General features: G+C 50.4%; 1 protein-coding gene across 18 annotated transcripts in view; it reads left to right on the top strand.

Annotated features, from left to right (window-relative positions):
- The window catches only part of FNBP1 (formin binding protein 1), a 136,400-nt gene extending 123,118 nt beyond the window's left edge, over positions 1-13,282 (top strand). For 8 of the 18 annotated variants that reach the window (XM_032418603.1, XM_032418601.1, XM_032418599.1 and 5 more), the window contains 4 exons: positions 2,420-2,552; positions 3,950-4,071; positions 4,356-4,492; positions 6,144-7,714. In XM_032418603.1, the coding sequence (XP_032274494.1) occupies positions 2,420-2,552; positions 3,950-4,071; positions 4,356-4,492; positions 6,144-6,322 (571 nt within the window). In that variant the 3' untranslated portion in view covers positions 6,323-7,714. Of the gene's footprint in view, positions 1-2,419; positions 2,553-3,949; positions 4,072-4,352; positions 4,493-6,143; positions 7,715-10,129 lie in introns of those variants that run through there. The other 10 variants (XM_032418602.1, XM_032418600.1, XM_032418598.1 and 7 more) reach the window with 3 other exon arrangements.
- The last annotated feature ends 771 nt before the right edge of the window (positions 13,283-14,053 follow it).

Genomic DNA, 14,053 nt, shown 5'->3' with positions numbered 1-14,053 from the left:
ATACCATCCACGCGCTGGTTGACCAGTGCCAGCCAGAGGAAGACTGACTTTCAGGCCAAAAAACCCCTCAAACTATTAAGCTCAAGAAGTTCAACTTCATAACATTAAATGCTTTGAGTAACAAACAGCCCAGTTTAAAGCTGTAGGACTGTCTGATCTCAAAACATAAAAAAGGTTATACTATTAACCCTTTGCCATGAGTATGTACAAGAAATACAAACACATCACTGTTGGGGGAGATGTTTAATGCTCTTCTCTGAATAACTAGTAAAACAAATTAACAGATTCAGGGTAGAATATTTAAATAATATAATTGACAAAATCGACCTCAATCATGTCTATCCAATAATTGCATGGTGCACATTCTTTTCAAGCACACACACAACATTTCCAACAATTGAGCATATCCTGTTTTCACAAAGCAAATCTCAACAAACATCCAAGGGTAGACACCATTCAAGGTGTGTTCTCTGAAGCCTGCAGTAAAGCTGGGTACCAATAACAAACATTTAGAAATTAAGAAATGTAGCCCTAGATAACTCAAAGACTAAAGAAGAAATCATAAGAGACATTGGAAACACATACCTGTACCCCTGAAACAAATAATACATTATATGTTAAAAAAAAAAAAAAGAAGAAAAGAAACACACTGACAGCACAACAAAGAGGAAAAAAAAGAGAGACATTGGAAGATACTGGAGCAGAGCTGAACCTGAACCCATATTCTATACATCAGTTACTGGGCTGTCACTAAGGCAATGCTCATAAAGGGAACGATATCTTTCCATATGTATTAAAAAATGTGTATTTTTTCCATATGTAAAAAAAACACTAAACATCAGTGAGCTAAGTGTCCATCTCAAGAAGTTAGAAAAAGCACAGCAAATTGAACCAAAGAAAACAGAAGCAAGAGTGTAAATTAGTGACATAGAAAAACATACGCACTCAACAAAGAGGATCAACAAATCCAAAAGTTGATTCCTTGAAAAGATGAACAAAATTAAACTTCTGGAGAGACCTACCAGGAGAGACAGGAGGAGGAGAATCAAAGGTAATGGATCTCGACAAGTCTTTCGAGAAGTTTTGCAGAGAGGTAGGACAGTAGCTCGAGGTGTAGCCATAAAGTCAAGAGAGGAATTTGGTAAAGGTAGACACTACAGCTTGTTTGTAGTAAGAGCATTTATTCATCTCAGATACTTACTGAGCATCTACTGCGTGCCATGTAGTGTCCCGCCACTGGGGAGATACCAAGTTAACAAAAGAGCTTGAGCCCGGAGAGCTTCCATTCTAGTAGGAAGAGACCGACAATAAACAATAACAAGCATAATAACAACTTACATAATGTTGGAAAGCGATACACGCTGTGGGAAAGAAGGAAGTGGAGAAAAGTCAGGGGGCGCGGGGAGTGCAGGTGGAGGGGGAGGGCTGTAGTGGAGGTGGGACCTCAGGGAAAGTGAACAGTCAGTACCCACAAAGGAGCAGCGGGTCGGAAGGGCTCAGAAGGGCTCAGATGCGAGGGGATGGGCCCAGGCCTGGTGAGGACTTGTGGAAATTCTCTTCCTGTTATTTCTGTATTTTCAGTTAAACTATTTCCCATGACTCAAAATAGGGTTTGGTTCATTGGTCTTATGTTGTATAACAGGTTGAGGCTGCCTTTTACTGAAGCTCATTAAAATTGGCCCCCTTACCAGCTGCAGAGTCATTTGCTCTAAACTTTTAACACCTCGAACCCTACTAAAAGTCTCTCAGAACCAGAGTTCAGAATTAATAGAGCTCTTTGGTCCCAGAGATAACCCCAAGCTTGGCTGCAGCGCTCCTGTGGGGATTCATTTACTCAGGTTGCTGTGGGCGGGCCGCCAACACGATTTCAGGAAGGGTGTGGGATCTTGCGATATGTAGCTTTGAGGCTCAGTTACCCGCCTGTCATGGATACCAACTGTGGGTTTGGTTTCTTAATAGTTGAAAGAGTGTGTAATAAAATTTCCAAAGCAGTTAACCGTGCTTCTCCATGAGGGGAACATATGGTAGCCCACAAGACCAGGATGCAGGCTGGAGCTTCGGTTTGCACGAAAAATGTGCGTCTGGGTATTTGGGCTTTGTTTTTGTTGTTGTTTGGGGCAAAAGGCAAAGGCACAGGATTGATTTATGTTTCTCAGTTGCTGAGGGCAGAGGGAGGTACCACATACCGTTCAGAAAAGGCAACCGAAATGTTCATATCCATCTCTGGATTATACAGACCTCGGGAGCAGAATTCTTACGGAGTTTTAGGATGAAAGCCGGCCCCAATACTCCCTTCCAACCCACGTGGTGACATCGCCTTCCCGTGCTCCCATTCACACGGCGTGCAAGATGGTGGGAGAATACACTAGGCGGGTGACATTCACCTTTACCGTGTCCTGCTCCCTCTTTTTTTTTTCAGAGATGCCATAACAAAAATGAAAGATGTTTACCTGAAGAATCCTCAGATGGGAGACCCAGCCAGTTTGGATCACAAATTAACCGAAGTCAGCCAAAATATAGAGAAACTGCGGCTAGAATCCCAGAAATTTGAGGTATGAAAACGCTGTGGGTGGTGAAAAGCTCTGTTGGAAAAAAAAGAAAGCGAGGAAGGGCTGTGGATGCTGTAGAACACCAGCCATTCGTGCAAGAGGTGCGGCTGGAGGGTGTCGGGGGGGCTTGGCAAGTTGTGATAAAAGGAAAAGTGGTCACCCACCGGCTGTTCTGCCCCTCGGCATGCCCTCTGCCCAGGATGTCCCCTAAAACCGACATGCACGGTTGTATTTGGATGCGTTGTTCTTTGGTTTAAGCGCTTCGCTTAGTCGGTCCTGTTCCAGCGCCTGTTGATGATGGACACAGTGGCCAGTGTGCCATTGTGAATCCAGAAGTGAAAAAAAATCAAGTCAAATACGTTATGGTTCTTACAAAGGACCCATCATCAAAGGGTCATAGAGGTGACAACCGCTGAGAGACACAAATTAGAAATGAGTAGGAAAGATAAATAATAAATGTTTTAAGGAGGGAGAGAGAAGCACTCGAGAGCTATGGACAGAGGGCTTCTTTTACCCACAAATTTCGAGGCTACAGAACATGGAAAAATATATCAGTGACTGATCGCTCCAGTCGGAATCGGTTACTTCTAGCAACGAAGGGTCAGATACGGCTTTTTAAGATTCTTCCTAGAATCCGTCAATCAGTTACGACTGTTGGAGGGTTTAGAACCTAGAAATGTTCTTTCCTGGTCATTGTTATCCTTTGGCCTTTTTTACACTATTTCCAATGTTGCCCAAGATAATTTTATCTTTTATCTTATTTGATTTCCTGTATATACGTTTCTTTACTATTAAAAAGAGTGACATACTCCTCAAAACAAGAAAAAGTGAGTGTAGCTTTCACACTGAGTCACCGCTGACGCGCGGCAGGAGTCTCCTCTTCTCCGGTGGGACCTCACGGTCACAAACTTTTGGAACCAGAAGGAACTAGAAGCGACTTACCTGAAATCACACAGCTGTTTTAAAAAGCCCAAGAGTAGAGGGGCACCCGGGTGGCTCAGTCGGTTAAGCGTCCGACGCTTGATCTCAGCTCAGGGCTTGATCTCAGGGTTGTGAGTTCAGGCTCTGCCTCGGGCCCCACGCGGGGCATGGAGCCTACTTTAAAAAAAAAAAAGTTTAAAAAAAAGTGCAAGAGTCTAACACAGTCCAGCGCTCTTTCTGCCCCATTGTGACAGTTGCCTAAACACGCTTGCTTCTACTTCTCCAACGTGAGATGCACTAGGAGCAGTTGCCTATGGGTGCCTTATACAGCTGAATGCAGAGACCCTAGAGACGGGGGGGTCCTTCTCGAGTCTCAGCTTCAGTGACCATTGAGCCCCCCGAATTTGGGGCCTTTAAGACTCCCTGGCCGGGCCCTCAGCTGAGCTCAGAGCAGCGTCTTTGGTGGCTTTTGCTCGCAGGCCTGGCTGGCGGAGGTGGAAGGCAGGCTCCCGGCGCGCAGCGAGCAGGCCCGCCGGCAGAGTGGAATGTTCGACGCCCAGAACCCGGCCACGGTCAACAACTGTGCCCAGGACCGCGAGAGGTACAGTATCTACCGCGCCTGGCGTCCGGCGGGGAGCAGGTTGGCTTTGTGTTCGGGTCCCGATTCTGGAGGCTGCAGACGAGCGTGAGGCACTTGCTCTGTTCCCAAGAGCCCAAGATGCCTGACCTGCCCCTTCCCCACCGCGCGGGTCCCTAGTGCCGCGTGGGGCGGTGACGGAGCACGCGGGTGACCTGCGATGGCCTTGGTGACGGCAGTCCGGGGGGGGTGCAAGCGCGTCACTGGGCAGTCGCTATAGTTGCTGTGTGGTTTCCTTTCTTGAGCAGCCCGGATGGCAGTTACACGGAGGAGCAGAGTCAGGAGGGTGAGGTGAAGGTGCTGGCCACGGACTTCGACGACGAGTTTGATGAGGAGGAGCCCCTGCCTGCCATCGGGACCTGCAAAGCCCTCTACACGTTCGAAGGTGACCTGCGTCCGCCCGGTTCCCCACTCACGCACGCTGTCCCTTCTCCTGCTGTGATTGGACCTTCTTCCAGATCTTTCTCTCTCGTCTTACCCTATCGTTCTGCTCACCGTCATCATCATCATCATTTGGTTCATGGCTGCACGTTTTGCCCGTTGGTCCGTACAATGGAACAGTTTCCGTGCAGCTTACCTGCAGCAGATAGTGTGAAATAATGATGATTTCATCCGTTCATCCAGTATTTCCGGGAGCTCCTGTCTTGTAAAGCCCCCAGAGGGGTGGGATGCGGGCGAGTCAGCGTGGCATCTGCCCCCGGAGAGAGCAGACACACATTTGGGGGAGGTCAGCTGACAGCACTTACAGAGGTGGGGCCCGGAGCGATGGGGGTTCATGGGACTGCGAGCTCACTTCCTTAAGAGAATTAATTCAGGGAACTCTCCAGGCTGCTCTGCCCCCAAGGCAGGGAGGTGAGAGAAGCAGGGGCCCGTGTGGCTGGAGCTTAGACGTCTTAGGTAGGAGTAGTGGAATCTGAGGCTAGGAATGGTGTCCTTGAGGGGGGAGGTGGGCAAGAATCGTTTGGATTGTTTTGGGCCACAGTTGAGGAGCTATTGAAAGCGTTTGAGCAGGGAGTCGATACCGTTAGAGCTGTACTTAGGACACGTATTGTCCTGTGTGTGGGGCCCATCGGAGAACAGGGATGAAGGGTTCGAAAGACTAGCCTGGAGTTGCCAGAACGATGTCCCGTAGAAAGATATTAAGGATGCTGTGGAAGAAGCGTCCGAGCTCAGGGAGGTTTGGGAAGCCCTGGGACAGATGGATCTTCCAGAGCGCCTCACGACAGACCACGTGTTCAGTGGGACAAGAAAGCACCAGTTCAACGTCGCCAACTTAACCCCATTCCCACGCCCTGGCCCCACCCCCACAGCCCCCCTGTGAGCAGCTCCCCAGACAGTCTGCCCTTGAGAATTCTGTGTGAGCAGTGGGGCGCTAGACTTGGGCAGTTATCTTAGCAAGTGGTCTTGGGGACCCCCGTTTAATTAAAGAGTGGGCCCAGAGAGGTCACGGTCAGCAAACTGCTCAGGCCCCTGGCTGACTGGAAGCGGGGAACAAAGACGGGAGGAAAGGGAGCGGATTCCTGAAGGTGCCCTCCCGGGGCGCCCCTGAAGTGGAAAGGTAGGAGAAAGATGTAGTTTGGGAAGAGACACAGCGAGGCCAGGTTTAAGAGCCAGGGCCGACGCTGGAAGTGGACACGTGTTTCAGGCCCAAGAAGGGGAAGCTTAGCTACCAGCAAGAACCGGGATGGGAGAGAGAGAAGTGGGGATAGTGTCTGAAAAGGTGTCATTTAAGGCCACAGGTGGTATGCTCCCCGCAAGAGACAGAGGAAGAGCAGAGCAAAGATGTCCCCTGGGGAAGCACCTGGCTTCCCGGGGGAGGGGGGGGGCAGCTCTGGGGTAGCTGGAGAAGGGTCCCGGAGAGCCGCAGTGGGAGGCCTGGAAGCTTCTGCGTGGTAGGAGGAGCCCTTGCAGGGCAACGGGGGAGGGGTCCGTGCATCTGTCGCTCGCCCGCTGCACCTCTTTCATTGCCAAGCTCCCTGTTTGCGCTCCGCCTGGATGTGACGAGAAGCTGACTCATTCTGATCTTGCTTCTCCAGGTCAGAATGAAGGGACCATCTCCGTGGTTGAAGGAGAAACACTGTACGTGATCGAGGAAGACAAAGGCGACGGGTGGACCCGCATTCGGAGAAATGAAGATGAAGAGGGTTATGTCCCCACTTCGTACGTCGAAGTCTATTTGGACAAAAATGCCAAAGGTGCTAAGACTTATATTTAATACAACTTAAAAAAAAAAAAAAACTAAAAAAAAAAATTGGAGTTGTCTCTCCCCACAACTATGACTGTTCCTGGCGGTTCTTCCAAAGCGTGGCTGGAGGATACCGGACCGGAGTGCCTGTTGTCACATGGCCACGCGGTGGGCTTGTAGGCATTCGACACCCGAATTTCCATGGCTAGTTTTGACTATAATCACGTTTCACTTGCTCATGAAATATGACGCGGAAAGCTGCCAACTGCCAATTTACAATTCTGTCATTTGAAATCGGATAAACAGTTCTTCTGGCAGTATCTGTAGGTATCCAAAAAAAAAAAAAAAAAAGTTGCCTTCTAGCTTCTAATCGCTATTTCTGAATTTAAAGGTCCACACACATCAGAGGGGTGGGTAAGACTTCAGTTCTATCTCGCAACTGCCGTAAATGGAACCCCCTTAGAAAGTGTTACATTTTGTAACTTAATAACTTGAACTACGCTAGTTTGTTTAATCTTACAATCATTTGCTTTGGAGGAAATCATAAATAAAACCTCCCCCTCCTTGAGGAAAGAGTAAGACGAGTCCTATATTGGTACTAAACGTGTGTATTTTTCCTTAAACGTGTTTAAGATCATTGGTAGATCGCCGTGATTATCCTCTCCCCTCCGCACAATCCCAGACAACCAACTGAAATCTGGAAAAGCTTGGTTAACAATTAACCAGTTGACTTTTACAGGAGACCACTGAGCTCCCCGCTGCCACTGACAGAGTCGATCAGATGCCCTGGTGCTGTTTTGATCACTTAGAGAAAACAGCATGCTTCTGTTGGAGGTTTTGTGGCAAGTGGAGCTGTATTCAGCTCACACTTCCCCAGGTGGGGCTATAAATAGCAGCAGCTGCTTCTACACGCAGACCCCAGCTCCTCACTTCGCAGAGGTGTTTGGGGTTTTTGGTTTGTTCGTTTTTTTTTAATCCTTGACATCTTTAAGACCCAAAATATGAATTTACTGAAAATCGTTTTAGAATTGCTAGCTCGTCTTATACAATGAACTATAGCCAGACTAAAATAAAGTATTTCACCATCTTGAAAGGGATCTGGGTCACGTGGGGATTTGCATTTTTAAATTGGCAACATAGGTAATGAAATCGATCACATGCATAGAGATGGGTACCCAGCCCAATGTGTGTGCCCATTTCAAGAATCTACCCTGAGGTGACAGAGAACCAGCTATGAATGGCTCACAATAAAGGTGTCAAGTTCCAATTTACTTTTTATTTGGCTTTGAGAATTATTTATTCATGTCCTTCCTACCTTTAAATAGGAAATTAGCTCCTTGCTTTTACATCGTGAGCTCCTTTTATAAGCTCAAGTCGATTTAAAGCTGATTCTACCAAAAAAAAAAAAAACCGATTTAAAAATCAACAGCTGCTTATCATCGGGGTGTGGCAGCTGGCCAGAGTTACAGGTGCTTGTTGTAGATTCTAGCAGAAAGTTTGCTACATTCCCCAAGGACCACCAAAATGGAATTTAGTAAATGTTAATGACAGCCTGATTTTTAAAACACGTTTTATTGTTAAATAATGATAGATTGCCAGGAAGTTGTAAAGACAGTCCAGAGCCATCCCGTGAACCCTTCACCCGGTGTCCCCCAGTGGTGACTTCTGACGTAATGGTAGAATAATGCCCAAAGCAGGAAACTGACATCGGTCCGCCTGCTTATTAAAATATCATTTTGTGATTCAGATTTCTTTTGCCTTGTTCTACCTTTGCTGATGTAATATCGATAAAGCCATTCACCCTGGACCCCAGACCTCTCAGGAAAATCATTTCTGTTCCCCTTTTTAAATATTTGCCGCAAGTAACTCAGCTGGCCCTGAAACCACGGGGATCCCTCTTCACGAGCTAGGGGAGGTTACAGCACTAGGCACGGACCCAGGCGAACGGGGGACCTCAGATATTAAAACCAGAGCTTTCTGTCCGATGATGGGACTCATTTCCAGCCTGTGAACTGCTACAGGAAGCAAACCAAACACTGAAAAAGTCTTAAAATGGCCGAGACAACGTGAGCCTTTGGAAGCCTCCCTTGGAAAGTATGGCATTCCATGACGTTGTTGTGGGTTTATTTAGGTTTTTGTGTTTTTTGTTTTTTTCTTAACAGTTGTGCAAATTTGATTCAGAAAATGGCTCAGTTGGTTTATGGGGGGCGGGGGGGCGTGTGTGGGTTTGGGCGTGTAATTGAATGCTCATGATTTTAAGTTGTGTGCCTCAGGCCCTTAGCACAGGCAGCTGCGGAGGAGGGACAGAGCAAGTGTGCCTTGGTGCCCGCCGGTCAATGCACCGAGTATTAGGAGAAGTCCTGAAACCGTTCCCAAAGAATCAGAATTCCCATTTCTGCCCAGAGCATACTCTGGTTTTTCCTACCCTCCCCCCACCCCCGGTTATCTGCTAAAATGAAAGAAGTCAAGTCTTGGCTTGTGGGTAAAGTTTTCTCCTTTTATTTTAGAGACACATTTAGAGATTACTCGTGTATGCGTAGAAGCCTGTCTTCCCCACCTGGTTTCTCAATCTGCTCGGCACCCCCAAGAACACTGCCCCCCCAACCCCTCCCAGCCCGCGGGGAACTCAAAGCAGCTGTTCTGTGCCCGTGCACACGTGTGTGTGTGTGTGTTTGTGTTGTCGTCTACAATGTGACTATTTAATAATTGCCAAAATATTTAGACTAGAGGAACGTCCAATGGGTCAGTTGGATTGTGACTGTCTTCTTTTATGGTTCAGTTTGGTTTTTTAAATTGCTTTCTGTTAAATATGTCCATAATCCCCCCACCCCCCCACCCCCCATCTATTTGTATATACTGCCATTTAAAAACTAAAAGGATGACTTGAATTCGTTGTTTTAACGTTTGACTCTTTTGTCTGTTTTACTGGTGCTTCTGCTGCCTAATGACCATTTTTGTTTTTGTTCCCGCGGGGGAAGCCGGAAGGACTAGGTCCCCTGCCGGCCACTCCAGACTTGAGTTTATTGTAGACACTTGTGTTCTGAGTAAGTTTTGTCCCAGTATGGCCAACATGATTGTCTCTCTCTCTTCTCACCCTGAAAGAAAAGAATCTGTCTGGTTCCTCTTAGTTGTACCCTCGTATCTGCCTCTCTAATAAACGTATTTTTCTCAGTGTTGTGTATTTTAAATGATTTTTCACCTTTCCGAGAAAATGATTCTGTGTAATCCGGGTATTTAACTCTTTTGTCTTCAGTCATGGGGAACTTTTCCAGCCAAATGCTTTTTTAAAATTCTGCCCTCCTCCCCCCCCCGCCTTTTAAATGATGACACCTTCTCTGTCTCTCGCCCTGCGTGCACCTGAGGGCTTTACGAGTCTGTCTCTCCTTCCTCTCCTACCCCCTCCAGATGAAGAACTTTCACTGTTGATTGCTGAGTAGACGCTGAGTGACACGTTTTTCCTTTTCGCCAAGATTTTACTTTTTTTTTTGTAAAGCACCGAGAGTGTCGGTCAGGGAGAGAATCGGGCCTTGAAATTCCTTGCATCCTCCTGGGAAGCGGGTCATGTTTCTTTCTGCCGAGACTCGGCGGCCCCAGAAAGAGGGGCCGGGGGTGGGTGGGCGCGGGTCTTCCGTGTGGGCCTCTCTTCCCTGCAGGGAAGGCTAGCCCGAGGCGACCTGAAACCGTGAAAGTTCCTTATCTCAGACGTGCCCCGTGGTAACACCCCACTGCTCTAAAGCTGTCCCCCTCCCGGGCGGCGCAGTCCACGGAGCAGACTGCCCGCCCCGGACCGCCGGCCTCCCTCTAAACACTTTCTCTTCCTGTCTTTTTGTGTTGTAGGTTCCTAGAGGCGGCTGCAGGAGCTGGAGCCTCGGTGAGCCTTCCCAGGAGAAACCCTTCGGCCTGCTCGTCTCCGCAGGCCCGGGCGCCAGCGCGCACAGACGGCTCCCGGGCTGGGCCGGCGCGCGGCCCTCCGACGACATCACATCTCAGCCTCAAGCCGCGTCCCCCCGACCCGCCACGCGGCTGCTTGCCGTTTTCTTTCTTTTCTTCCGATAGCATGCTTCTCGTGGCCCGGCTCCCCCCACGGCCCGTCCGGCCACCTCTCCGGGGGCAGTTCTGTCCCTGTCCCCGTCCCCCCACCCCCACCCCACACGGGGCCACGGAAGGCAGCTAGACACGTGCTCCCTCCTTCCCGGGCCCCTGCCTTGGCCCTCAGTCTGCCTGGCGCATCCTGGCCCGTCCACGGTTCACACTGTGCCTTTCGTGAAAACTTTGCCACTGGTCTCCCCGGGGGAGACTAACAGAATCTGGACAAGGAGGGTCAGGCGTGCACCAGGCGGACTGAGCGCCCGATGTCATGGATGGGTTCCCGCGTCCCGAGTCCGTTGACTCTTCGGTGGTCCTTTTCTGGTTAGGGGTCCTCACCTCATACTAAACATCGGCCCTTGCAATGTTTCCTGGCCTGAGAGTGTCCGTGGGGGGCGCTGGGGGACACGGAGGCACGCACACGCATGCATGCATCCCCTCCATGGCGTGCACACGCGCGAGCACACACACGTTTTGATTGGGAGCCTGTGCTCCGTGGCCTGGAAAGGTCTACACCGGAAGTAAATTCCATCTCCAGGGCCACACGCAGAAGCGTCCACCTTTCACGGGGCGAGGGAGGGTCCCAGCCCACCTCCCTGCCATGGCCCTGTGAATGGGAGCTGCGGGACGTGGCACTTGAGCGAGCGTCTCACCTCGGCCCTAGCTCCTTGCAAAGTGACAATTCCCGTCTTCCCGTGAATTCCCGAGATTCGCATCTTAGGATTCTAGCGCTTTCCTCACCAAAGAGCCTGTGAGGCTGGCGGTCCTTCAGGTGGTCCTGCGGCCACGGCTTCCGCATGTTCTCACGTGCTCCGAGGGCCACGGAGACTGGATGGAGTTGGCTTTTTGAGTGAAGTTCCCTTCCTCTTGCGGATCCTTGAGGAAAACGTGAGGCCGTGTAGCCCGTGGCCAGTCATGCCTTAGAGCAGCCTAGCTTCCCTTCTCTGGTGCAGACACGGTCGGGAGGAGTCACTGGCTGCGAGTTTCTGTGAACGAGACACCATCCAGAGCCCAAGAAGGAAATTGCCCTCTGTCTTCTCTCGTTTGGCTGTTGGTAACTAGGTGGTCACCTCGAACATCCTCAATTCTTCTCGACCTTTATGAATCTAAGACAAGGATGTCTTACGGGAGCCGAAGGGACAGAAAGGACAGGTGCTGGGCCTGTGTTCAGTGGCCAAAACAAGGTTCCTCTCAGTAAACCAGGGTTGAGCTCGACCACACACCCCCTTCCGAGAGAAACCTCCAGCAAGCAAATGCCTGGGGAAAGCAGGTGAAGAGAAGTGGCTTTGGGTTTAAAGGCGAGCAAGCAAGCGAGCATGAGCTGCCCCCTCTTCTGTCTCTCTGTCTCTGTCTCTGTCTCTCTCTTGCCCTGAAGGGGGCCAGGCCCTTCGGGTAAAGACTACCTGCCTATCTGCCTGGACGGCTGAGGCCGTGGGGGTCTCGGGGCTGCTCTGTTGGCAGCAGGCCTCCGTTCCCCATGGCGGCGGGGAGCTCCTCCACCTTGTGAGAGGGCTGCTTGCCAGATGCCCCGGGGCCAGGGGGGCCGGGCCTCCCCCGAGTCCCTGCAAACCTGCAGGTGTGTGGTTAGGCCGGGCCGTCCCAGCAGCTCCACGGAGGCTCCTCCGCCAGCCCCGGGGTGTGGGGGGTGGGTGGGGTCAGGAATCTCTAGGAACCTCTGAATCTCACCAAGCCAAGCTGACTACTCTCCTCTCCACAAGGATGCTAAATGGTTTTTTTTAAATCGATTTTAGAGCCTCAGTAATGCATGTGCATTGCATCTTTCATATTCTGGGGTCAGGATAGATTCAGTTCTCACAACATAGGGAAAATGGTATAAACTGCAGTGATTGGTTCTTTTAATGTCTGTTAAGCCCAATAGAGAATATGCTCGTATCTTGTAACCCCTGCGCCTTTTTTTTTTACTCCCTTCTGTACCACGTGTGTCCAGAAAGGAATGGATCCTTAGTGCTTCTCCGTGTTAGCCTTGGTGTTTGCCCCCCCCCCCGCCCCCGCCGCTGGCGGGTCTGTGCCGTTGTGTGGGGAGGGGAGCGCTGCAAACCTGAGCTCATTCAAGGAGATAAGTCATTAGAGGATAGTTGAGGTGTATCCTTTACTCTGGGGATCCTCCTGGGAAATCATCCCTATAGGAGTATGGACCAGTTCCCGTAGAGTAGGGGAACTTCTCCATCTGCTTCTCGGGCCCCCCCCCCCTCCCCCCCCCCCGCCTGTCGTTTCTCCACCGATGCTAGAGTAGTGTTGTTGTAAGAATGACTAAGTTTTAAAGCACCTGCCCTGAACATGACCTAAAAACAACGTTTTTCTGCTGGAAAGAGAGGAACTTGTCATTCACCCAGTTTTTCCTTTGCAAGATAAAAAAAAGGCATGGAAAGCTGTTGTGGGATTTTCCTTCGGGGGTTTAGCGCGCTCACCTCGGAAGCTTCCAGGCTGTGAGGCTCAGGCCAGATAAGCTGTTGCAGCTTATCTCGCAGCACAGAGGCCCCCCTCAGGCCTTCTGGTGACATCTGTAATTACAGGAGAGAGTTTATGGAACGCGAAAAAGTGACATGGATGCTAAGTATTTTTCCAGAAATCTTAGTTTCATACTTCCTCATACCTCTGCCTCCCCGCGCTGGTGCCGTCAAAACAATTCTTTAAAGAGTGATCCAAAATTCTATTTTAACCTGATGTTGAGCACCTTTAAACGTTTTGGTTTGTGTGTGTGGCACTAATTCTAAACTTTGGAGGCATTTCAGTGTTGTAACGGCCCCCTGCCATTGTGAAGGTTCTGGAATTGCCCATTTGTCTCTGGAGATGGAATTAAACCAAATACAGTGCTTCCATTGGAAGGCTTATATTGACCTTGTAACTATATGTTAATCCTCTAAATGTTAAATAAAAGTATAACCTCTGTTATGTGGTCATGGGACTGTTTTGTGGCACGAAGAGGAGACCTCGGGCCCGGAAGCAGGCCGGGGCTGCTGGGCCTGGGTGGGGGAGGGGGGGCGGCTGGGGCTGGGCCCGTGTGCACCTCACTGATTTACTGCGTGAACCCAGGACAAGTCACGTAGCCATCCGCTCAGGCGCGCTTGCGACCTACTAGTTCTACCCACCACCCCACCTGCTGGAGGAAAAGCTGTGGGGGACACTGATGTGGGATTCAGGTCGGTTCAGTACAGGGATTTGGGGGGGCTCCTTAGGAGCAGGAAATTTGTTTTCCATGCACATTCAGCAGGCAGCTACTCTAGGTCTTCAGGGCCCCTATTGTGGGGGGTGGGGGTGCCGGGACCACGGGGCACGTTGGCATTCTGTGGGCAGTCTGCTCTGGCAAGTGCTCGAGCCCACCCTCTTGGTAGCCTGGCTGCAGTAACCACGGGCTTGTGCGACACTGAAGGGGGGAGGACTCCAGCCTGCCCCTCCCCCAGGATGTGCGCAGCGGGAAGCCCCGTTTCCCTGCCAGCATGGAGAATCCCACCCCAGGCCGTGGGGGGAAGGTACAATGATTTGTGCCCACCTTTTTAGGTCCTAAGGCCCCTCAGAGCTGTTTTAGTACAGTCGGGAGGGAGTGAGGTCGCAGCAGAATTGCTGGGGGGGGGGGCGGTAGGTGAGGCCACCAATAAGAGGCCAGGCCTCACCTCGGCCTTCACCTCCTCCCCCAAACGGATGTGAGTGGCCTTC

This window comes from Phoca vitulina, unplaced genomic scaffold (assembly GCF_004348235.1).
Source record: "Phoca vitulina isolate PV1807 unplaced genomic scaffold, GSC_HSeal_1.0 scaffold21, whole genome shotgun sequence".
NCBI classification, from domain to species: Eukaryota; Metazoa; Chordata; class Mammalia; order Carnivora; family Phocidae; genus Phoca; species Phoca vitulina.
This window is presented reverse-complemented; position numbering and strand designations above follow the sequence as displayed.